Source organism: Myotis myotis, unplaced genomic scaffold (genome assembly GCF_014108235.1).
Source record: "Myotis myotis isolate mMyoMyo1 unplaced genomic scaffold, mMyoMyo1.p scaffold_m19_p_4, whole genome shotgun sequence".
NCBI lineage: Eukaryota > Metazoa > Chordata > Mammalia > Chiroptera > Vespertilionidae > Myotis > Myotis myotis.
In genome coordinates, this window is record NW_023416346.1 from 83,199,809 (window position 1) to 83,224,160 (window position 24,352).

The 24,352-nt window shown below is 43.4% G+C and overlaps 1 protein-coding gene across 3 annotated transcripts in view; it reads right to left on the reverse strand.

Annotated features, from left to right (window-relative positions):
• The window catches only part of KIF4A (kinesin family member 4A), a 183,747-nt gene that overhangs the window by 65,951 nt on the left and 93,444 nt on the right, over nt 1-24,352 (reverse strand). For all 3 annotated transcript variants that reach the window (XM_036305013.1, XM_036305011.1, XM_036305014.1), the window contains exons 14-15: nt 12,016-12,072; nt 10,617-10,802 (exon numbers count right to left, since the gene is read on the reverse strand). In XM_036305013.1, coding sequence (XP_036160906.1) covers nt 10,617-10,802; nt 12,016-12,072 — 243 coding nt within the window. The remainder of the gene's footprint in view (nt 1-10,616; nt 10,803-12,015; nt 12,073-24,352) is intronic.

Below are 24,352 nucleotides of genomic sequence, written 5' to 3' on the forward strand. Positions count from 1 at the left end.
TTATTTTGCTTTTGTTGCTGCTTATTATTATTAAATTTTCATTTTTACTGTACATTTCATAACCTTTTTGTTAAATTTTCATTTACATTTCACATCCCTTTTGCATCTAGAGCACTGGGCTGCAGACTGAAGGGTCCCAGGTTCGATCCTGGTCAAGGGCATGTACCTTGGTTGCGGGCACATCCCCAGTGGGGAGTGTGCAGGAGGCAGCTGAATTGATGTTTCTCTCTCATCAATGTTTCTAACTCTCTATCCCTCTCCCTTCCTCTCTGTAAAAAGTCAATAAAATATATTTTAAAAGATAAATAAAGTGTTTATCTGTAAATTAAACATTACATTAGACAGGTATTGCACATAAGAAAGGTTAAACATGGAGTCATTTGGGGGGAGCGCTGAAATGGTTTAATTCAATTTACACTATTTCTAATAGGAAAAATGATTCCATTTTCTAACAGCCTACCAGAATGAATTGTTCTAGAACCAAGGTTTCACTGTATTTAGAATTGAAGGAGAGATAAAAGATTTCCCAGATATGCAAAAACCCAAGGAGTTCACCACATTAAATCAGCATTGCAGGAAATGTTAACGGGTCCTCTTTATGCAGAAAAGACCATACCGAGAAATAAAACATTACAGGAAAGAGGGAAAAAATCACACCGGTAAAGGCAAATATACAATAATCAACCACTTAAAAAGTTAATAGGAATGTTAAAGGACAATAGCAAAATTAACTATAACTACAATAAATAGTCAAGATATAAACAGAACAAAAAGATATAAAACATGATGTTAAAAACACAGGGAAGAGGGAGGAGTACATATGTACTGCTTTTAGAATGCAATTGAACTTAAATGCTTATCAGCTTAATGTAGGCTGCTATAGATATAGATTGATATACTAGTATATGTATCTCATAGTAACCATAAACCAAAACCATGCCAAAAATATACAAAAAAATGAAGAGAAAGGAAAACACTAAAGAATACCAACAAATCAGAAAGATCAAGAGAAGAAACAGAGTAGAACAAAAAAAACAATAAAAAACAATTGACAAAATGGCAATAAGCACATACTTATCAATAATTAATTTAAATGTAAAGGCTATATATATGACAAGCCCACATGCAACATCATAGTTAACGGTGAAAAGAGGAAAGCTTTTTCTCTAAATCAGGAACAAGACAAAGATGTCAAATTTCATAACTATTATTCAACACTAGTGCCCCGGTGCACGGATTCGTGCACACTGAAAGGAAATTAATTAGATGGTGGCTGGCCAGGCCGGACTGGGCAAGATGGGCCAGACACGACCTGGAGCCAACCTCCAGCAGTCCCTCCCCAGCTGCCCGCACCTGGGGTGGCGCTGTGGCTCGAAGGGTGTTTGCAGAGTAAGCGGGGTCCCTCCAGCAGGTGAGGACCCTTGGCCTGGCCTGCATGGATCGGGCTGAAACTGGCTCTCTGACATGAGGGCTCCTGGATTGCGAGAGGGCGATTCTTGGGTGATGCACCCTGGAATCGGGCTCCCTCCTCTCTGGTTCTGGGGTGTGTCACCCAAGAATCACCACTGCCAAGTCACTGCAGCTCGGTAGCTCCTGCGTTGTGTGTCTGCTCCCTCAAGGTCAGTGCGCATTATACCTATCAGATGGTCAGACAGTCGCTTAGCCTTTTATATATATAGTTCTAGACAGAGAAATCAGACAAGAAAAAGAAATAAAAGGCATCAAAATCAGAAAGAAACAAAATTGTCACTACTTGCAGATGACATAATACTGTATATAGAAAACCCTAAAGAATCCACCAAAAATTAATAGAATTAATGAAAGAATTCAGTAGAATACAAAATAAATATACGGAAATTTGTCAGATTCTTATATACTAATAATAAGCAATCAGGAGAAATGAAGAAAAACTCCCATTTACAATTGCATCACAAAGAATAAAATACCCAGGAATAAACTTAACCAAGGAAGCGAAGTACCTGTACTCTGAAAACTATAAGAGATTGAAGAAAGAAACTGAAGAGGACACAAGTAAATGAAAGGATATACTGTGCTCATGGATTGGAGCAATTAATATGGTTTAAATGACCATACTACCCAAAGCAATTTACAGATTCATTTTAATTGCTATCAAAATACCAATAACATTCTTCTTAGAACTAGAACAAATAATCCTAAAATTGATATAGAACCACAAAAGATCCTGACTAGCCACAGAAATCTTGAGAAAGAAGAACAAAGTTGGAGGTATCATGATCTCAAACTATACTACAAATTTGATTTATAATAATCAAAACATATATTAAAAAGATCATACACCATAATCAAGTGGGATTTATTCAAGGGATGCAAGGCTGGTACAATATTTGCAAATTAATAAACGTGATATAACATAAACAAATTGAAAGTCAAAAATCACATGATCATATCAATAGATGCAGAAAAAGCATTCTACAACATCCAACATCCATTTTTGATAAAAAAAAAAAACACAACTCTCAGCAAAGTGGAAACAGAGGGAGCATATTTTAACATGGTAAACCATATATGAAAAACCTACAGCCAACATCATACTAAATGGGCAAAAACTAAAAGCATTTCCCTTAAGTACAGGAACAAGACAGGATGTCCGCTTTCACAACTCTTATTCAACATAGTACTGGAAGTCCTAGCCACAGCAATCAGACAAGAAGCAGAAATAAAAGACATACAAATTGGAAAGGAGGAAGTAAAACTCTCATTATTCACAGAAGACATGATATTGTACATAGAAAACACTAAAGACTCCACCAAAAAACTACTAGATTTAGTAAATGGATTTGGCAATGTAGCAGGATACAAAATCAACACCCCAAAATTGATGGCTTTTTTTGTACACCAATAATGAATTCTCAGAAAGAGAAACTAAACAAACAATCCCATTTACCACTGCAACAAAAAAAATAAGTTACGTAGGAATAAATGTAACAAGGAGGCAAAAGATCTGTACTTGGAAAATTACAGGACATTGAAAAAAAAGAGAAGATATAAATAAGTGGAAGAATATACCATGTTCATGAGTTGGTAGAATCAACATCATTAAAATGTTTATACTATCCAAGGCAATCTACAGATTCAGTGCAATCCCAATTAAAATACCAATATTTCACAGAGCTAGAACAAATACTCCCACAATTTATCTATAATAATAAATGTGTAATATGCTAATTAGATCAGATGCCAAATGACCTTCCAGACGTCATTCCAAACGTCCTTCCAGACAAAGCCGCGGTGGTGGGGCCAAGGCACAGGTGGTTAGGGGCGATCAGGCAGGCAGGCGAGCAGTTAGGGGTGATCAGGCAGGCAGGCGAATGGTTAGGGGCAATCAGGCAGAGTGGTTAGAGGTAATCATGCAGGCAGGTGTATGGTTAGGGGTGATCAGGCAAGCAGGCAGAGTGGTTATGGAGATCTGGCAGGCAGGCGAGCAGTTAGGAGCCAGTGGTCCCAGATTGCAAGAGGTCCCACAAGGATCGGGCCTAAATAGGCAGTCAGACATCCCCCAAGGGGTCACAGATTGAGAGAGGGTGCAAGCCGAGCTGAGGGACCCACCCCCATGCACGAATTTCATGCACCGGGCCTCTAGTATGGAATAAGAAAAGACCCCAAATGGATGCAGCAATTTTGAGAAAGAAAAACAAAGTTGGGAGAATCACAATACCAGATATCAAGTTATACTACAAAGACACCGTAATTTAAAAAAGCCTGGTACTGGCACAAGAACAGGCATATAGATCAATGGGAAAGAACAAAGAACCCAGAAATCGACCCAAGGCATTACGCTTAATATTTGACAAAGGAGGCAAGAGCATACAATGGAGTCAAGACAGTCTCTTCAATAAATGGTATTGGGAAAAATGGACAGATACATGCAAAAAAATGAAACTAGACCACCAACTTATACCATACACAAGAATACACTCAAAATGGATAAAAGACTTAAATGTAAGTCGTGAAACCATAAAAATCCTAGAAGAAGCCATAGGCAGCAAAATCTCAGACATCTCTCGTAGCAATATGTTTACAGATACATTTCCTAAGGCAAAGGAAACTAAGGAGAAAATAAACAAATGGGACTACATCAAAATAAAAAGCTTCTGCACAGCAAAAGTAACCATCAACAAAACGAGTAGAGAGCCCACTGTATGGGAGAACATATTTGGCAAGAATACATCTGATAAAGGGTTAATATCCAAAATATATAAGGAACTCATACAACTTAACAAAAGGAAGACACACAATCTAATTAAAAAATGGGCAAAGGACCTAAATAGACACTTCTCCAAAAAGGACATACAGATGGCCAAGAGTCATATGAAAAAACTGCTCAAAGACACTAATCATCCAAGAGATGCAAATCAAAACAACAATGAGGTACCATCTCACACCTGTCACAATGCCTACCATCAACAAATGACAAGTGTTGGTGACGATGTGGAGAAAAGGGAACCCTAGTACACTGCTGGTGGGAATGAAGACTAGTGCAACCATTATGGAAAACAGTATGGAGTTTCTTCAAAAGATTAAATATGGAACTGCCATTTGACCCAGTGATCCCACTTCTAGGAATATATCCTAAGAAACCCGAAACACCAATGAAAAAGACTGTATGCACCCCTATGTTCTTAGCAGCACAATTTACAATAGCTAAGATCTTGAAACAGCCCACGTGCCCACTAGTAGATGAGTGGATAAGAATTCTGTAGTACATTTATACCATGGAATACTATGCAGCAGTGAAAAAGAAGAATATCTTACACTTTGAGGCAGTATGGAGGGACCTGGAGAGTATCATGCTAAGTGAAATAAGTCAGTCAGAGAAAGACAAGTATCACATGATTGCACTCATATGTGGAATCTAATGAACAAAATAAACTGATGAACAGAGTGGATCCAGAGACATGGAAGTATAAACAGAGTGTAGAATCTCAGAAGGAAGGTGGGGGAGGGTAGGTGGGAGGTAATCAACCAAAGACCCTATATGTATATATGTATAACCCATGGACACAGACAATAGGGTGCTGAAGGCCTGGGGCAGGGGAGGGCGTCAATGGGGGAAAAATGGAAACATACGTAATACTTTCAACAATAAAGAAAAATAATTAATTAATACAAAATATTCAAAACAGTATGGTACTGGCATAAAAACAGACACATACATCAATAGAACAGAATAGAGAGCCCGGCAATAAACCCTCATTTATCTGGTCAACTGATCTATGATAAATAAAGTCAAAATATACACTGGAGTCATAACAGTCTCTTAAACAAGTGGTGCTGGGAAATCTGGACAGATACATGCAAATAAAACCCCCAAACTGGACCACTCTCTTACACCATATACAAAACCCACTCAAAATGAGTTAAAGACTTAAATGTAAGGACTAAAACCATAAAAACTATAAGAAAACTTAGAAAGTAAACTATTTCACATGAGTCTGAGGTAATATCTTTTAGTGTATGTCCCCTCAAGCAAGGGAAACCAAAGAAAAAATAAACAAATGGGACTACATCAAATTAAAAAGCTTGTGCACATCAAAGGAAGCCTTCAAGAAAACAAGCAGGTAACTAAGTAAATGGGAGAAGATACTTGCAAACAACACCTCCAATAAGGGGTCAATATTCAAAATACATAAAGAATTCATATAACTCAGTAACAAAAAAAGTAAATAAACCAATTGAAAAATGGGCAGAGGACATGAAAAGACATTTCTCCAAAGAAGACATATAGATGACTAACAGTCATGAAAAGATGTTCAATATAAATTATTGTCAGGAATATGTAAATAAAAACAATAATGAATGACTATTATTTAAACAGTGAACAAATAACATGTGTTGATGAGAATGTGTTGAAAAGGGAATCCTTTTGTACTGTTGGTGGGACTGAAAACTGGTGCAGCCCTATGGAAAGCAGTGTGGAGATGCCTTAAAAAAGCTAAAAACAGATACACAATACAACCCAGCAATTCCACTTCTGCGTATTTATCTAAAGAAATTCAAAATCCTAATTTGAAAATATTCATTCACTGCTATGTTCACTGCAGCATTATTTACAACAGCCCAGATGTGGCATATATACACACACACACACAATGGAATATTACACAGCAATGGTTTCATTAAGATATAGAATCTAAAAACAAAACAAATAACAGACCCATGGAAATAGACCAAAAGGATGGTTATTAGAAGGGGTGGTGGTGAGATGCATAAAGAGGGGAAGGGGATAGAGTCAATAATATTGTGACAAGATTACACAGTGAGAAATGATTACTTAGAACTAATGGGGTGGTCACACTGTAAGGTGTAAAAATGTCAAATCACTGTAGTATACACATGAAATATGATATTGTATACCAACTATCCTATCTAATAAAAGAGAAACATGGTAATTAGCCGTACATCCGCTACCCTTCCCATTGGCTAATCAGGGCGATACGCAAATTAACTGCCAGCCAAGATGGCGGCCGGCAGCCAGGCAGCTTGAAGCGAACATGAGGCTTGCTTGCTTCAGTGACGAAGGACTCCAACGTTCCCTGCCTGCCGCTGCCGGCCTCTGAGCTTGCAGTTTGAAACATTGTTACAAATATAGAAGCTAAACAAAACCCCAGAAACCTGCTTTCAGCCAGCCGGGATCTCAGAGCTGGAGTTGAAACAGTGTTTCGATTATAGAACCCAAACAAACCAGATACCTGCTTTCAGCAGCAGAGGCCTAAGAGCTGGAGCCAAGCCTCAGAGCTAAAGCTGGCCCAGAATAAAAAAAAAAAAAGAAAAAAAGGAGCAGTTGGGAGCTTCAGTCACCCGCCAGCCTGAAAACAGCCCTCAGCCCCTCACCCAGACTGGCCAGGCACCCCAGTGGAGACCCTCACCCTGTAGGGTGTGTGACCAGCTGCAAACAGCCATCATCCCCTCATCCAGGCTGGCCAGGCACCCCAGTGGGAACCCCCTCCCTGATCCAGGACACCCTTCAGGGCAAACCAGCCAGTCGCCACCTGTGCACCAGGCCTCTATCCTATATAGTAAAAGGGTAATATGGCTCCGAGCACCAGGATCAGTAGAGCCATGAGGCCTCCCGGCACCGGGATCAGCGTGACAGGGGGCAGCGCTCAAACCCCCTGATCGCCCTGTGGCTCTGTGTGTGACAGTGGGCGGGGCCACAACCTCCCTATTCGCCCTGCTCTGTTTGTGACAGGTGAAGGTGCCACAACCCCCTGATCAGCCCTGCTCTGTGCCTGATAGGGGGAAGCTCCCCAACCCCCTGATCACCCTGCGGCTCTGTGTGTGACAGGCTGTAGTGCCCCAACCCCCTGATCGGCCCTGCTTTGTGTGTGACAGGGTGTGGCGCTCCAACCCCCTGATCGGCCCTGTTCTGTGTGTGACAGGGTGCGGCACCCCAAACCCCCGCCATGGGCCCTGCTCTGTGTGTGATGGGGTAGAGCCATAACCTCCCCATCAGCCCTGCCCTGAGTGTGACAGGGTGCGGCACCCCAACCCCCTGATAGGCCCTGCTCTGTGGGTGATAGAGGGTGACGCCCCAACCACCCCCCACGGGCCCTGCTCTGTGTGTGACGAGGTAGAGCCATAGCCTCCCCATCGGCCCTGCCCTGAGTGTGATAGGGTGCGGCGTGCTAACCCCCCTGATCCGCCCTGCTCTGTGTGTGACAGGGGGCGGTGCCCCAACTCCCCTATTGGCCCTACTCTGTGAGTGACAGTGGGTAGCTCCTCAACCCCCTGATCGGCCCTGCTCTGTGCGTGACAGGGTACGGAGCCCCAACCCCCCTGATGGGCCCTGCTCTGTGCAAGACAGGGGGTGGCACCGCAACCTCCCCATCGACCCTGCCTTGAGTGTGACAGGAGGCGGTGCCCCAATCCCCCAATCGGCCCTACCCTGAGCGTGACTGAGGGTGGCATCGCAACCTCCCGATCCGCCCTGCTCTGTGCATGACAGGGGGCAGCACCCCAACTCCCCAATCAGTCCTGCTCTGAGCCCAACCAGGGGCTGAACCTAGGGATTGGGCCTGACCTCTGCCACCTGGGAGCAGGCCTAAGCCAGCAGGTCGTTATCTCCCGAGGGGTCCCAGACTGCGAGAGGGCACAGGCCGGGCTGAGGGACCCCTCCCCCCCCCCCGAGTGCACAACTTTTTGTGCACCAGGCCTCTAGTCCTATATAATAAAGAGGTAATATGCAAATTGACCATCACTCCAACACACAAGAGGGTCGCCCCATGTGGACACAAGATGGCCAGCAGGGGTGGGCAGTTGGGTGGGGGGGACTAGGCCTGTAGGGGTGGGCAGTTAGGGGGGACCAGGCATGTAGGGGAGGACAGTTGGGAGGGACCCAGGCCTGCAGAGGAGGGCAGTTGGGAGCAACCAGGCCTGCAGGGGAGGGCAGTTGGGGGTGACCAGGCCTTCAGAGGAGGGTAGTTGGGGGGAACCAGGCCTGCAGGGGTGGGCAGTTGGGGGGAACCAGGCCTGCAGGGGTGGGCAGTTGGGGGGAACCAGGCCTGCTGGGGTGGGCAGTTGGGGGCAACCAGGCTGGCAGGCGAGTGTTTAGGGCAGTGATGGCGAACCTTTTGAGCTCGGCGTGTCAGCATTTTGAAAAACCCTAACTTAACTCTGGTGCCGTGTCACATATAGAAATTTTTTGATATTTGCAACCATAGTAAAACAAAGACTTATATTTTTGATATTTATTTTATATATTTAAATGCCATTTAGCAAAGAAAAATCAACCAAAAAAATGAGTTCGCGTGTCACCTCTGACACGCGTGTCATAGGTTCGCCATCACTGGTTTAGGGGGTGATCAGGCTGGCAGCCAGAAGTGGTTAGGTGCAATCAGGCAGGCAGGCAGGCAGGCAAGCGATTGGGAGAGGGATGTGAGAGGGATGTCCGACTACCCGTTTAGGCCTGATCCCACCTAAATCGGGATTGGACATCCCTCAAGGGATCCCAGATTGGAGAGGGTGCAGGCTGGGCTGAAGGACACCCCCCCCTCTCCTTGCATGAATTTCGTGCACCAGGCCTCTAGTACTTAAATAAAAAAAATAAATTAAAAAAATGATATTATTAACTCCAGGATACACAAAAAGCTATACAAGAAAGGAAATGGAATCATATTATACTATGTGACTCAGCTGTAAAACATTTACATAATCATAAAATGTAAATATTAACTATTCATTTAATTGAACACTGTGATATAATCATTTTTATTTATTTCTTTTTTATACTGGTATATAATCATCTTCAAAGACAGATGTGAGGCAGTGTGCATGTGTGGCTGTATAAGAGAGCTATATTCCCATCTTCCAAAGTAGAAAATCAATTGATAATGTTAGTATCGTAGTATTTGACTTTTACAAATTATAGACATGCATTTGTTTGACATAAATAAAAATTAAGTTATAAAAATGTTAAATAAGACTATGGTAATAAAAAGGAAATAAAACCTCTATTGGCAACTCAGTTATTACATTGGAAGCAACATCTACCCTAGGGGTAAAAAGTGGCAAAAATCACTTAATGAAAACACTTTTTTTGTTTTTACTCTGAAAAATTAGGGGAAATGGTGGTAGAAATGCATTCGTGTCACAGAGATTTCTTCATACTAGCATATAGGACTTTGGGGTTATAGTTGGATCGGAAGACAATGTATCCTTCCCCCTACCAGCCCTGTTAACATCCCTTTGTGGGTGGGAAACACTGGCTACAAGGAAAAATAAGGTCTGGAGCAAGGGTGACCTTGTGGATAACCTGAAAGCCAAGAACTTGTCTTTAAGTAAAGATAAATCCTCTTAATTAACAAGACCCACTTAAAACTACCACTAGGATAAACAAGTTCAGCCATTTGCCAAGTCATGTGATATCCACTACAAATCTCTTTATAATTGACACTCTGAGACCCTGTACCATTCTCAGAACCCCAGAATAGTTATTAGAACACAATTTCTCCAAGCAGGGACCAATTCTATTATAACATTATTAAACTACTAGAGGCCTGGTGCATGGATTCGTGTACCGGTGGGGTCCCTCGGCCTGGCCTGCGCCTCTCGCAATCCAGGACCCCTCGGGGGATGTCGGAGAGTCAGTTTCAGCCTTATTCCTGCAGGCCAGGCTGAGGTACCCCACCGGTGCACGAATCCATGCACCGGGCCTCTAGTATGTATATAAGATCTTTGGTCAATCTCTTCCCATACTCTCCCCTCCCTGCTTCCCTCTGAGAAGGAAGGAAGTTCCATGTTTCCATGCCTGTGGTTTCTGCTCCTGCATTCAACGTCTACCCCCTGGTGGTCAGTGCACATCATAGCTACCGGACAGTTGGCTGGTGGGCCGGTTGCTTAGGCTTTTATATATAGATTTATTAAAACCTATTGTAGAAGGTATTAGATTAAGTAAAACAAAATCACAGGTTCCCTACCCTGAATGTATTCTTTTCTTTAACCAATAGTATAACTCCAATTGCACTACACACATTATGTTGTCTTGTCATCATCAAAAACAGTGGGCCTGTTTTCTTCGCTTACAATTCAAGAGAGATGGTAGACATTACCAAATGCTGCTCTAGTAAAGATTTTACCTGGTACTGAAACTGAATTGGCTGTAACTGGCTGCCATCCTGAGTCATCTTCCTGGCTAGGGCCTCTTTCAGTGCAAGGGCTTTATTCAACTCAACCAGCTCCTTAGACATCTGAGCTTGACGGAGAACATGTTGAGTGGTGAATCCATCAGAAGATCTACTTGTCTGTAGACAGGTTTCCACTTGCTGGAAAAAGGATAATGATTTGTAAGAGAAACAAGCAATTGGAGTTCCTTAGACACTACTTCATCAAGTCTCAGAGCCATTTCTCCATTACCAGTACCTTTGATCTTTTAAAACTCTGGCATCTCATACATTCACTTTAAATATCTGAAATAAATTGACCTAGCTTATTTCCCTGCTCTCACAAGCATTTTATTTCTTATATCCTTTAACTGACTCTTTTAGAGCAAACTAAGTTTCTTATTCTTTTTTCTTTTTTTAATCCTCACACAGGATATTTTTTTATTGATTTTTTAGAGAGAGATGAAGGGAAAGAGAGAGAGAAAAAAACACATTGATGTGAGAGAGAAACATCAATCATTTGCCTTCTGCATGTGCCCCAAATGGGGATTGAACCCGCAACCTTTTGCTTCACAGCACAACACTTCAACTAACACCCGGCAATGGCTCTTGATCATTTTTTTTTTTTAATGAATCAGGCCAACACTTCTCACCTTTACCTCATTCTAACGGTTCCTTAGAGAAGGCTCTGGAAATGGAACTTTAGGAATGGTGGAAAAGGAGAAGAGGTTTCATTTATTCTCAAAAAGCTGACCTCTGGCATCTGATTTATCTCCCATCTGTCTTCTTTCAGAATATGAAAATTACCATTATGTATTGGCTTTAGGGAGAAAAAGCTCTCTCAAGTAAACCATTGTCCAGACTTTCATTTTGACTTTGCTCTATAACCTTTAGCCAACATCTAATGTATTTTATCTGTTCTTGCAACTTGAATACTCAAAATGTTTTGGTTCCTTTAGCTTTTAACCATCCCATATATAGGAAAGTATGCTGAGAAAAAATTCTCTTCCATTTCTTATCTAATGCTTTTGTGACCTTGCCATGATTTCCTAATTTGTTCCCTTTCTCATTTTAACTTGCTAGATAGTTGATGCAGAATACTAGCACCTAACAAGAAATCAGTAATCCAGTCTGAAAATATAGAAAGTGAGATACCTGAGAAGCCTTGCCACCCATTACCAGTTAATGTTAGAGATAGAGCCTATCTGAATTAGAAATTTTACAAAGCTGAGATTTATATTCAAGATTTCTGGATTTCCAAGGCATTCTATGGAGGATGGCAGCAATCAGGAATTCTCTTCCTCAGCTGAGTGATAAATTATAGGCAATGGCACAGTTAAAGCTCCTGGTTCTACACAAGGGGCCAATTACTTACAGCTTCTGGATCCACTCCAGCATCAATGGCTGCAGCCATGCAAGCAACAGTTTCATCCTGCAATGACAAATGATGTCTCATTTTAGGAAAAAGATTCTGAAGTGAAGCTTACTAGTGGATTTTGTACTGGTTATTTAATTTTTTAAAGTGTATACAGAGACCATTTAAGGTGCTGAACACTTCTGTAGTCACATATACTCCAACAGCCACATGTTTCCATTTCTCACCTCTCAAGAGATTGTCTTCTTTATAAAGGTCAATTGTGCAGTCTATGTAAAAAATAGGGTCATGTGGCAACTTACATACAGGGTGGGGCAAAAGTAGGCTTACTGTTGTGAGTGCATGAAACAAAGTTTACTCTTGTATTATTATTTATTAACTAGAGGCCTGATGCATGAAATTCATGCATGGGTAGGGTCCCTAGGCCTGGCCAGTGATCAGGGAGGACGTGTGGGGTGACTGGTGGGGCAATCGGGGGGCCCCCACTGGCACCCGCCTTGGCTGGCCTGGCACTGCCTGCTTGCCTGCCCCCCGCCGTTGCCACTACGGGTCGCTCCCCTCTGCGGGGCGACTGGCAGGGTGGTCAGGGGGCCCCCGCTGGCACCCACTTTGTCTGGTCTTGGGCCTGCGGGCTGGGAGCAGCTCCTGTGTTGAGTGTCTGCCCCCTGGTGGTTAGTGTGCATCATAGCGACTGGTTGTTCCACTGGTGGTTCCACCGTCCGGTCAGTTTGCATATTAGGCTTTTATTATATAGGATTATTGCATTATTTTCCATACAAAAGACTGTAAACCTACTTTGCCCCACCCTGTATTTATTGCACCTCTCCTGCTTTCACAGGGTCAGAGTGAAAGACTTAACCATTCCAATAGGCCAAAGTTTAAGCTTTATAGACTACACCCTTTCTTCTTATGTTTTAAAAAAATTAAAAAAATATCCTTGTCAGAGGACATGTGGAGAGGGAGAAGGGGAAAGGGGGAGAAGGGGAGAGGGTGAGAGGGATACTGATGTGAGAAACATCGACCATCTGCCTTCTGTAAGTTCCCCAACTGGGGAATGAATCTGCAACCCAGGCATGTGCCTTGACCGGGAATCAAATCAGCAACCTTTCTGTGTACAGGATAGCACTCAACCAACGGAGCCACTCTGGCTGGGCATCTTTTTATGTTTTTACCACTAAATCTACTTTATAATATACAGGTCTAGCCAGTCCTCATGGACACACCATCCTAAGAACAGACATATCAAATAAAGGCAATGCAGCAGAAGACTGATTAGAATAAATAATTATTTTTGATTTTTATTTTATAGTCAGTCAAGGTAACAAGAGGTTACCCTACAAGGAAATAAATGCCATGGTAAATACCCCAGAAAAATGTGCCCATGAAGTCAAGACAAATATGCCGGGGTCCAATCCCAGCAGGTCCAGGGGTTCCCAAAGGCGTAGACGGAGTCGGCGAAGAAGGAATGACACAGAGACAGTGTTCAGTTGATCAGCAGGCTAGCCAGGATCTCTAGCCAGGATCTCCAGCCAAGTTCTGGTCTGGATCTCCAGAGAGGTTCTGCTGTTTATTGTCTTGTTACATCCGTATTTATCCCAGTTGATTTTAATCCTGTCAATTTCTATTACAAAGGTTAGGGCGTTTCTTATCTCCATTCCAGGGAGTAAAGATTATGTAGCTTAAGCATGATTGTTTGTAGTGATTAACTACCCGCCTGGCACTTAGTTAAGGAGTTTCATCCCCTCCCTGACTTCAGGGAAAAATTCCTACCTGGGGAAACAACCTTTCTCGGAGAGGTGACCTTGGTTAAAACACACAGTGCTAAGGGGAGCAAACATATTAAGAACAGTATGCTATATACGCCAGGTCCCTTGAAACATATGCTGTGCAGATGTTTCTTTCCTGCAGCGACTGTGTCAAGCAGCAAGGATGGACCGGCTTCCAGGAAATGCCCAAATAAAAATAATAATAATACTCAGGCCAGATGGCAAGCTCCTCGACAGCCTGGAAATACATTAGGGAATAATATTAATCCTCCAAAAACCATTTGTCCCCGATGTCAGAAAGGATTCCATTGGGCAAAGGAATGTAGATCAAAATACCATAAAAATGGTCGGCCTTTAAACTCTACAAATAGCTCCCAAGGAGGTTATATCCCATCACCTCAATTGGGAAACTTGAGAAGGGGCCAGCCCCAGGCCCCTGCAATAATAGGGGCATCAACCCTCAACCCCTCTGCAAATTTCAGTCAGTCAGTGACCTCTTCAGGGCAACCCCAGGCAGTGCAGAATTGGACCTCCATTCAACCACCCACGCAATTCTAACCCCAGACTCACCGGTAGCAGCCATTCCTACAGGAGTGTCAGGGCCGCTGCCTGAGGGAACTGTAGGTTTAATATTAGGACGGAGCTCCACCTCATTACAGGGGATCTTAGTCATCCCAGGAGTTGTTGATGCAGACTACACAGGAGAAATACAGATTTTACTTTCCCCACCCACCACAACTATACAGATTCAGCCCAACCAGAGAATTGCCCAATTACTCCTGTTACCAATACATAAAATAGGGACAGCTGTTACCCAGGAAGCTAGAGGGGCCGGAGGCTTTGGATCTAGTGATGCAGCATTTTGGATACAAGAAATCCATGCTACTAGACCTACAAAAATTTTACAAATTCAGGGAAAACCAATTGAAGGTCTATTGGATACAGGAGCAGATGTTTCCTGCATAGCAGGGAAGGATTGGCCCTCTTCATGGCCCACGCACACCACCTCCACTTCCCTAGTAGGACTAGGCAAGGCATCTAATGTAAAAAAGAGTTCTCAGATTCTAACTTGGGCTGATGAAGATCAACATTCAGGAACATTCTGTCCCTATGTAATTACGACTATCCCCTTTACATTATGGGGAAGAGATATCTTATCTCAAATGGGAGTTCTATTATATAGCCCCAGCGGTGTTTGATTTACTCCTGTTACAAAATATTACAAGAAAATGAGTTTAAATATTCCTCTCCTCATCATGTTCTACAACATACTCTATTTGTAATTAATATACTAAATGTAGATTCTGAGGGAAATTCCCCAATGTACAGGCATTGGAACCCTGATCTAACTAAACCTAAAGCCCTCGTCAAATGGAGAGACTTGCTTACAGGAGCCTGGAAGGGACCTGATGTACTTTTAACCCAGGGGAGAGGATATGCTTGTATATTTCCACAGGACGCAGACTCACCTGTGTGGATTCCAGACCGTCTAGTCCGACCTTATGTCTAACCGCCCGCCGTCTCTGCCTCATCATAGCACACCTGACCAGTGCCCGTCTGCAGCAGATGTGCAGCCCTGAGCTGGAACAATCTGTCCATTGGGAGGATCACATGTGCCTCCGTTTTGTCTTTCCACATGTCCCAGCTTTGCCCCACATCTCCTTTCCTTTTTCCTTTTTTTAAAATCTAACTACTTGTTTGCTGGTTCTTTGGCCTTTCTCCTTCTTTCCTGAACACAGCGTTTTCTAGAATCTCCCTACCCTACTGTTCCAGGAAGGGCACCTCCCTTTTATGCCGTGACTAGGGGTGTTTGGTATATGCCCCATACATGGAGTTGTCTTGTGCCAAGAGCCTGACATCCTGGGCTGAGAAAGCCCTGTTCCAGGACTCTCCTTTGTCCTGTATTGGCGCCTCTTACCCTTGTGCCAAGAGGGACCCTCTTCTTACAATCCAATTGCCCATAGCTGTTGCCTGAGCTCTCTGTTCATGCTGAGGTTGAAGCCTCATGGTGGCTGGTACCATGGATCTGTCTCTGGCCCAATGGCGTAAGCTGGGCCCTCTCTAGAGAAGAAACCTGAGTTCCCTATGATCAATGCCAGAGCCCCGCCAACAGGCGAGGGAATCCAAAGGCAGTTGCTGGGCATGGAGGCCAGAGGGACATAGGCTATCAAGGAGACAAAACTGAACCTCACATCACCCTACTGAGCCCAGAGATGGCTGGTAGTCAACGACGGGTAAGACTCCACAGGGTGGGGCAACCTAAGACAGGCACAGTCGGGGGCCAGTAGGAGAAAACTTGGGGTGCAACAAAGGTGGGGCACAGACCCCCCTCCCCAATGGTGCAGGGGCTTGAACACTCGCCCCTTCTGAGGAAGGTCTCCTGTCCCCATGGCTGCTTCCTGCTTCCCATGCCCAGCTCAGATCGGGACCCAGGTAAAGACAGAGACTGGCTGACAGCAGCTGCCCTCTCACTGCAACAGGACTTGTTTCCCATTTCTACCTGGGACCACAGGGAAAGGGGAAGCTGAAGGAAAGGGCTGTGTCAGGATGCTGCCTTCTTCCCTTTCTTCTCCCTCTTTTTTCTAAACACTTCCATGCCTTGTAGTTCTTTTGCTTTCTCTTCTTTTTCTACTACCCTCCATTTTCCATATCAGCTGGATCCAGAGGGCACAGCTTACTCCTCCTCGGACATCGACACCACCATCAACCACGGCCCTGATGGATCCTTTGATGCAGCCCTTCAACTTGCTGACGCTTCGGGAAGCCTGTCGCCAGTGACGCCGCCCACTAGCCAGACCAACAAAGACAATCAAACCAACAACTTGAGGACAGCTGAAATCCCTTGACTGAAGAGGCTGGCAACCTTTTACAGGAATGGGGCTCCTTCTGCGCTCCATCCACTATGTTTATAGCTATGCTCACTATCATTGCTTGCCACTCTTCTTCCGAGACTTAAATGGCCCAATCTGAGAGGTGGCCACTGATTTGCATGCGTGATCATTTAAAAAATAAAAAAGGGGGAATTTGCCGGAAGCCGGTCCATCCTTGCTGCTTGACACAGTCGCTGCAGGAAAGAAACATCTGCACAGCATATGTTTCAAGGGACCTGGCGTATATAGCATACTGTTCTTAATATGTTTGCTCCCCTTAGCGCTGTGTGTTTTAACCAAGGTCACCTCTCCGAGAAAGGTTGTTTCCCCAGGTAGGAATTTTTCCCTGAAGTCAGGGAGGGGATGAAACTCCTTAACTAAGTGCCAGGCGGGTAGTTAATCACTACAAACAATCATGCTTAAGCTACATAATCTTTACTCCCTGGAATGGAGATAAGAAACGCCCTAACCTTTGTAATAGAAATTGACAGGATTAAAATCAACTGGGATAAATACGGATGTAACAAGACAATAAACAGCAGAACCTCTCTGGAGATCCAGAGCAGAACTTCGCTGGAGATCCAGACCAGAACTTGGCTGGAGATCCTGGCTAGAGATCCTGGCTAGCCTGCTGATCAACTGAACACTGTCTCTGTGTCATTCCTTCTTCGCCGACTCCGTCTACGCCTTTGGGAACCCCTGGACCTGCTGGGGTTGGACCCCGGCACAAATATACTGTAGCCTCTGTCCCTCTTATACATCACAATTGCAGCTACTCGAGGTAGTGGAAGGAAAGAGTAGACAATGATTCCCTCCAAGAGAAGGTCCAATTCCTTTTATGGGCATTGGAACACCACCTAGAAGGGAAATCTAAAACCACTTATTAGGATTAATTTGTTTATAGGTTATCACATGAGCAAGCTTAGTTCTCCTGGTGAAATTCAGGGTTTATTTGGCATTGCAACATATGAATTACCATTACTGTGAAGTGATCCTGCAAAGCCCTAGGAAGAAAGAATTATTTTCAAGAAGTCACATGATTAAGCAGATCATAGGTGAAATTGCTACTGGCTCAACAGCAAGGAAAGAATTTAGGGTTAGTACATGGAATCTTAGCACCAGCACAGTGAAACATTACATAGTTGTTGAAACTTAAATCTCAGTACCTTTAAGGTAAGGACTGAAATGGCCCTCAGTACGTGCTGTTTATTAAGCATTTCCCATATTCTGCCCAGTAATTCTCAACTAGTGAGACTCAAAGAGAATTCAAAGGAAGCTCCAGTGTTCCTACATCCTGTTTCATCATGATATATAATACTGGCAATTCTTTAAGAGCAAGAAATACTAAATCCGTGGTTCTGAACCTTCTGGCCCTTTAAATACAGTTCCTCATGTTGTGACCGAACCATAAAATTATTTCCGTTGCTACTTCATAACTGTAATGTTGCTACTGTTATGAATCGTAATGTAAATATCTGATATGCAGGATTGTCTTAGGCAACCCCTGTGAAAGGGTCGTTTGACTGCCAAAGGGGTCGCGACCCACAGGTTGAGAACCTCTGTACTAAATCCTTCTTATAAAAAAACAGAACTAACAGTTACCTCTTTCTCTCTCCTATATTCTAAGTTTCAGTAAAAAGATTAGTTATAGGCCTAGTCTAGATTAGTAGGGCCTAGAACACTGGCTTTCGGAGACTTTTTCTAGTACCTTCCAGAGGTTCAGGAATCAAAGTAGATTTGTTACTGTTGATTTACTTTGTGGCCCAATGAAATTTTACAATGTTAAGGTTTAAGCTTTGGTGACATGTTCTACATGAACATGGCAGGTTTCTGCCTTCATAATCCTAAGCATGTAAAAACTAGAGGCCCGGTGCATGAAATTCATGCGGGGGGGGGGGAGGGGTGGTGTCCCTCAGCCCAGCCTGCACCCTCTCTAATCTGGGACCCCTTGGGGGATGTCCGACATCCCTCTCACAATCTGGGACTGCTGGCTCCAACCGCTCGCCTGCCTGCCTGCCTGACTGCCCCTAACCGCTTCTGCCTGCCAGCCTGATCACCCCCTAACCACTCCCCTGCCAGCCTGATTGACACCTAACTGTTCCCCTGCCGGCCCGGTTGCCCCCAACTGCCCTCCCCTACAGGCCTGATCGCCCACAACTGCCCTCCCCTGCCAGCCCGGTTGCCCACAACTGCCCTCCCCTGCTGGCCATCTTGTGACCACATGGGGGCGGCCATCATGTGACAACATGGGCACAGCCATCTTGTGACCATATGGGGGCGGCCATCTTGTTATCTTGTGCAAGGGTGTGATGGCCAATTTACATATTACCTCTTTATTATATAGGATATGTAATAAATATGTAAAAGTAAAATTTATTTCAGTCTAACAGCCTCTTCTCCTTCATTCTAAGGCTACAACTGAGAACCTTTTGTACAGTAAAAAGATATGATTTGCTGAAGGTGATGTCAGACATCCCCCGAGGGGTCCCAGATTAGAGTGATCAGGTGAATAAGGCTCAGGTTCAGTGAGATACATTAACCAGCAATACCCTCCCAAATGAAATCTGTGCTTGTAGATTGTAGGCAATACCATTACTGGGCATTGAAAATGCGTTTTATGGAAGTAGTCTTGAAGTAGGGGATAAAAACAAAAAAATTGATTTTGTTGAAAGGAATGCATGAATTTCCTTACAGGTAACTACAACAACATTTATTTGAATTATATTTTAAAGAAATAAATGGGTGCAATTTAGCATTTAAAGTCCCAGGAAAAAGATCTGAGAACAATGGCTGCCTTCATAACTGAAAAGGGGGTGTTCACCCATTACTTAAAATAAAAATAGTTTTAATTCAGAATGAAGGGCACACTTACATTTGAAACATTTTTGCTTTCACTGTGGTGTGTTTTAATAAAAGCCAAAGGACACATTGTTGCATATTTCCAAAAACAAAAATATAGCTGGGCGAGTCTCCAAAGAATAGATATGGAGAACTCTGATTTAAGAGTCCAACAGGAGCCATGGGTAAAAAGGGTTTATTCTGCCTGTGACAGTGGATGGAAGCCAGGGACTTTATCAGCTTGTGGCAATCTTTAGCACCCTCTTCCTGTGTGTACCAAATGAATTTCAGTGGTAGACACAGTGACTCTACAGAGTTCTTCTGAGCCAGCCCCCATTAGCAACTTCCTCTATAGGCATGCCAGGCACCAGTCATATTGCCAGATCCTCACTGAAGCTATGCCTTCTCTTCTTCTTTTTTAAAAAACATGTTTTTATTGATTTTAGAGAGAGAAGAAGGGAGAGGGATAGAGAGACAGAAACATCGATTGGCTGCCTCCTGCACACCCTCTACTGGGGATTGAGCCTGAAACCCAGGCATATGCCCTGACCAGGAATGGAACCAGTGACCTCTTGGTTCACGGGTTGACAATTAACCACTGGGCAACACTGGCTGGACTATTCCTTCTCTTATCTTGGTTCCATAGGTTTCCCTTTTCACCTTTCCTATGTGACTCAAAGACCCAGAAATGAGGTGGTGTGGCCATAAACAATGGTGCCCTGGATCACTCTTTTCTGATCTTATAAGCTTTGGCTCCAGTAGGGCTCTTCAACCTAGATTACTTTAATTCTGAGGCACCTCATACGAGGTTTTCATACATTAGATGTTCCAGCTATAGTTAAGTGGAATTACAGTTTGAAATAACCTTGTGATAGCCATTCTCTGGCATGCACTCTATACTTCAGCCACGCCATTGTGTTCTTACCGTGTTCTAAATTTATATACCTTTGTTTTTGCATATGCCTTTTCCTCTCTATAGATGGTCCTTTCTCTTTTGTGTGGGTGGCAATCTCATTCATTTTTAAAGACCCAGTTTCTACTGTGCTGCCTTCCTGAGTTTTCTAGGTAGTTAATCACCCCTTCCTTTGTGCTCCCAACGCACTTTGCTCATATTGCTAATGTAAGAGGATTAAAACACATGAGACCGGGTTCCTAGTTTTCCCTTGCCTCCTTTCCCTTTCCACCTTCAGTGCCACCTGTGAACCTGGCCCAACTGACAAAGTAGAAGGCTTGAAGAATAATTGTTGAAAGTAATTGAATAGCTATCAGGATGGGACTGCACTGGCAGTCTTGAGCAAAAGCCAGGAAAACTCTAATAGCCTTCACCCAAAAGTTTCACAGCAATTAATAACAAAAACTGCCATCTGAGCCCAAATCCAGGTAAGTACCCAAGTCAAAGTAGGATTGGAGTATGGTAGGCACTCCCTGATTGCATCAGCTGAATAATACCTTTAACTGCTATTGAGTCACTGAAATTATTTTCTTTTCCTATTAATACATACTTTGCAAAGGTACACAACTAGTGAGTGGCAGAATTGGCTTTAAACCAGGGTCTGTCTGGCTCTGGAGCCCAGGTTCTCAATTACTATGGCCTTTTTGTTAGATAAATGAACTGTCATCCTGAACCGCTCCTGACAGTTTTGTATAGTATCACTTATTATGAAACACTTTCTAGTCTTTTGGGAGTTTAGTCATTTAATTTCTTGGAACTGGCTACCCTAACCCTTCTCCCCAGAATACTATAAGGTACTTTTTCCAGTGACTCTTTAGAGCAAAATATAGGTGTGGATGATTTTGTAATACCATTTTGACAACTCTAAAAAACACTAGGCAAGACTTGGGGTGGAGAATCACTATTCTGATAAAATTAAAACCTCTGCCCAAGAGCTAGGAATTACCACCAGGCATTTACATACACATTACTGCTTTAGAATAATAAATAAGAGGGTATAGATGGAACAAAGCCAACCATAACCCCTTAACCAACCATGACCCCTTAATGTAATATGATTTCAACTTTTAAGAAGTATATATGCCTAAGTACTAAGAGAAGCAAGGCTATAAATATAAGAATTTTTCTTCTTGGAAAAAAAACAAACAACCACACCCTCCAAAAAACCCACTCACAACTATCATAATAGTTCTAAAAATAAAACAATGGGAACTTATAGCAGAATGATGATTCAAACTAATTTATGACTGCTTATAAAAAAGAACTATAGTATTCCCTGGTTATTATAAACTATTTGCCAGAAACCAGCTTATGTAAGATTGGGGTATGGTACAGGGCCTCTTAACTAAGTTAGCCTACACTGAAAGGGAAGCAAATCAATGTCTGCTGCTCATGCTACCTGGCAATTTCACGCTGCATAGATATGGGGGGGGGGTGCAAAAGTAGGTTTACAGTTTGCATATGGAAAATGATAAAATAATAAGTAAATAATAATACAAGAATAAACTGTGCTTTACTCACAACTGTAAATTTGCTGTTGCCTCACCCTGCATGTTTTTGCTCCAGTATTTGATTAATGTATTATTGTGTATGTAACCTAAGGGTGTTTAATTTAACAAATTCATAGATCATATTCAATGATCCACAATATCTGTCCTCAAATAGCTCACACTCTAGTTGTTTCAGCAAAAGGTACAGTGTTAGACATGTTTAAAACAACAAGAGAAACAAATGAGGACTTCTGGTCAAGATGGTGGCGTAGGTAAATGCAGTACTGGCCTCTTTCCACAACCACATATAAATTAGAACTAAAGCCTGGCTGGTGTTGCTCAGTGGTTGAACATCAACCCATGAACCAGGAGGTCACGGTTTGATTCCCAGTCAGAGCACATGCCCAGGTTGCAGGCTGGATCCCCAGTGGGGGGCATGCAGGAGGCAGCCAATCAAACGATACTCTCTCATCATTGATTTTATCTCTTTCTCTCCCTTCCTCTTTGAAATCAATAAAAAATTACAACTAAACTACAGAACAACAGTCGTTAAGAACCACCTGGCTCTCCCTCCAATGAGCTCCCTACACCCCCCTCCCCAAACCCTTAAATAAAAAATAAAAAAGAACCACCTGAAGTCTAGCCACTGGATGAGGAAGCCACATTTAGACTGGTAGGAGGGAGGAGACGCATAAGAGGCTGATCCCATGCCTGCATGTAACAGATAAAAATTGGGAGGGAAATCTTGGATGCAGAGGTCCCCCATGAGGAGCTAGGAGCCCAGCCCCATACCAGGCCCTCTAGACCAAGGTTCCAGTGCCAGGAAGATAAGCACCGATAACTTCTGGCTGTGAAAAGCGCAGGGATTGAGGCTGAGATGGAGGGCTACTGGAGTCCCTGGCAATTCCTCTTAAAGGGCCCATGCACAAACTTATTCAGTCTCACACTCTCTGAGCTCCAGCACTGGGACAGGAGCTTGAAAGGCTACAGGAACTGAACTGTCCAGTGAGAGGTGGAAGGGCAGCTTTCTCCCAGACAGAAGTGCAGGCAGAGGCCACTTTTCCCTTCCTGATTCTTCTCCACACAGAGTCAGGAGGCAGGTGCCATCAACCTGGCTAATACTGTTTTCCCAGCCCTGTTGATGCTCTGAGACTCTGACCCACACAAGTTGCAGGCTCTCCCAAGCTGCTTCTAGTGGCTTTTCCATACAAATGGCCTGTCGTGGCTCATGCTGCGGACTTTTCTAAAATCTCTCAAAGGACCACAAACCTCAAACAAGCAGTTAGTGTGTCCCTACCTATTGCTTAGTGGCCTGAGGCACAACACTAGCAGCAGCCAGCCTTGGTTCATAGTGTGGTCTCCCCTAGGCACTTCCAAGTCCAGCACAAGTACCAGCCAACTGTAGATTTCTCTGTAGCTCATGCCAGGTGGCCCCAGGCAGAACACAGGTGGTAGTTGATCTTGGCCTACACTTCCCAGAAGGCCTCAGAGCCGGCACACCCAGTGGACAGTTTCAGACCATGTGGGCACCAGCCAATTATCTCCATGAGTGACACACTCAAGAGGCAAACTCATTGGGAACAAGAGATATGCTGAAGCGAGTCCTGCTGAAGCTACCTGTGGTTTGCCTTTGCACAGCAGCTCCTCTGTTGTAGTCTTGGGTAGTCCTTGCAGCCAATTAGCCTTGGAGTAAATCCTTCCCATTGAGATGCCAGCAGCAATCAAGGCTCAACAAAACAGGAATGTGCACAGAGCCCACACTGGGGGCACACCTTAATCACCCTGCTTGGGTGACTGGAGATGCTGCACCACTGGGCCCTACAGGACAACTACTATATAAAGCTACTCTACCAAGCCTGGGAGACACAGCAGTTCTACCTAATATGTAGAAACAAACACAGGGAGGCAGACAAAATAAGAAGACAAAGAAACATGTCCCAAATGAAAGAACAGAACTCCAGAAAAAGAGCTAAACAAAATGGAGATGAGCAATTTACCAGATGCAGAGTTCAAAATACTGGTTTTAAGGATGCTTAATGAACTTAGAGGAATATTAGATGAACTTAGGAAGAAGAACCTTAAGAGAAAGATAGAAAACTTAAAAAAGAACCAGTCAGAAATGAAGAATACACTAATATGAAGAATTCATTACAGGGAATCAACAGTGGGGTAGATGAAAGAGAGGATCAAATCAGAGATTTGGAATATAAGGGAGCAGAAAACATCCAATAAGAACCGGAGAAAAAAAAAAGAATCCAAACAAAATAAGGATAGTTTAAAGAGCCTCTAGAACTTCAAGCGTACCAATATTCACATCATGGGGATACCAGAAGTAGAAAAGAAAGCGCATGAAATTAAAAACCTATGTGTGAAAAAATAACAACAGAAAACTTCCCTAATCTGGTGAAGGAAACAGACACA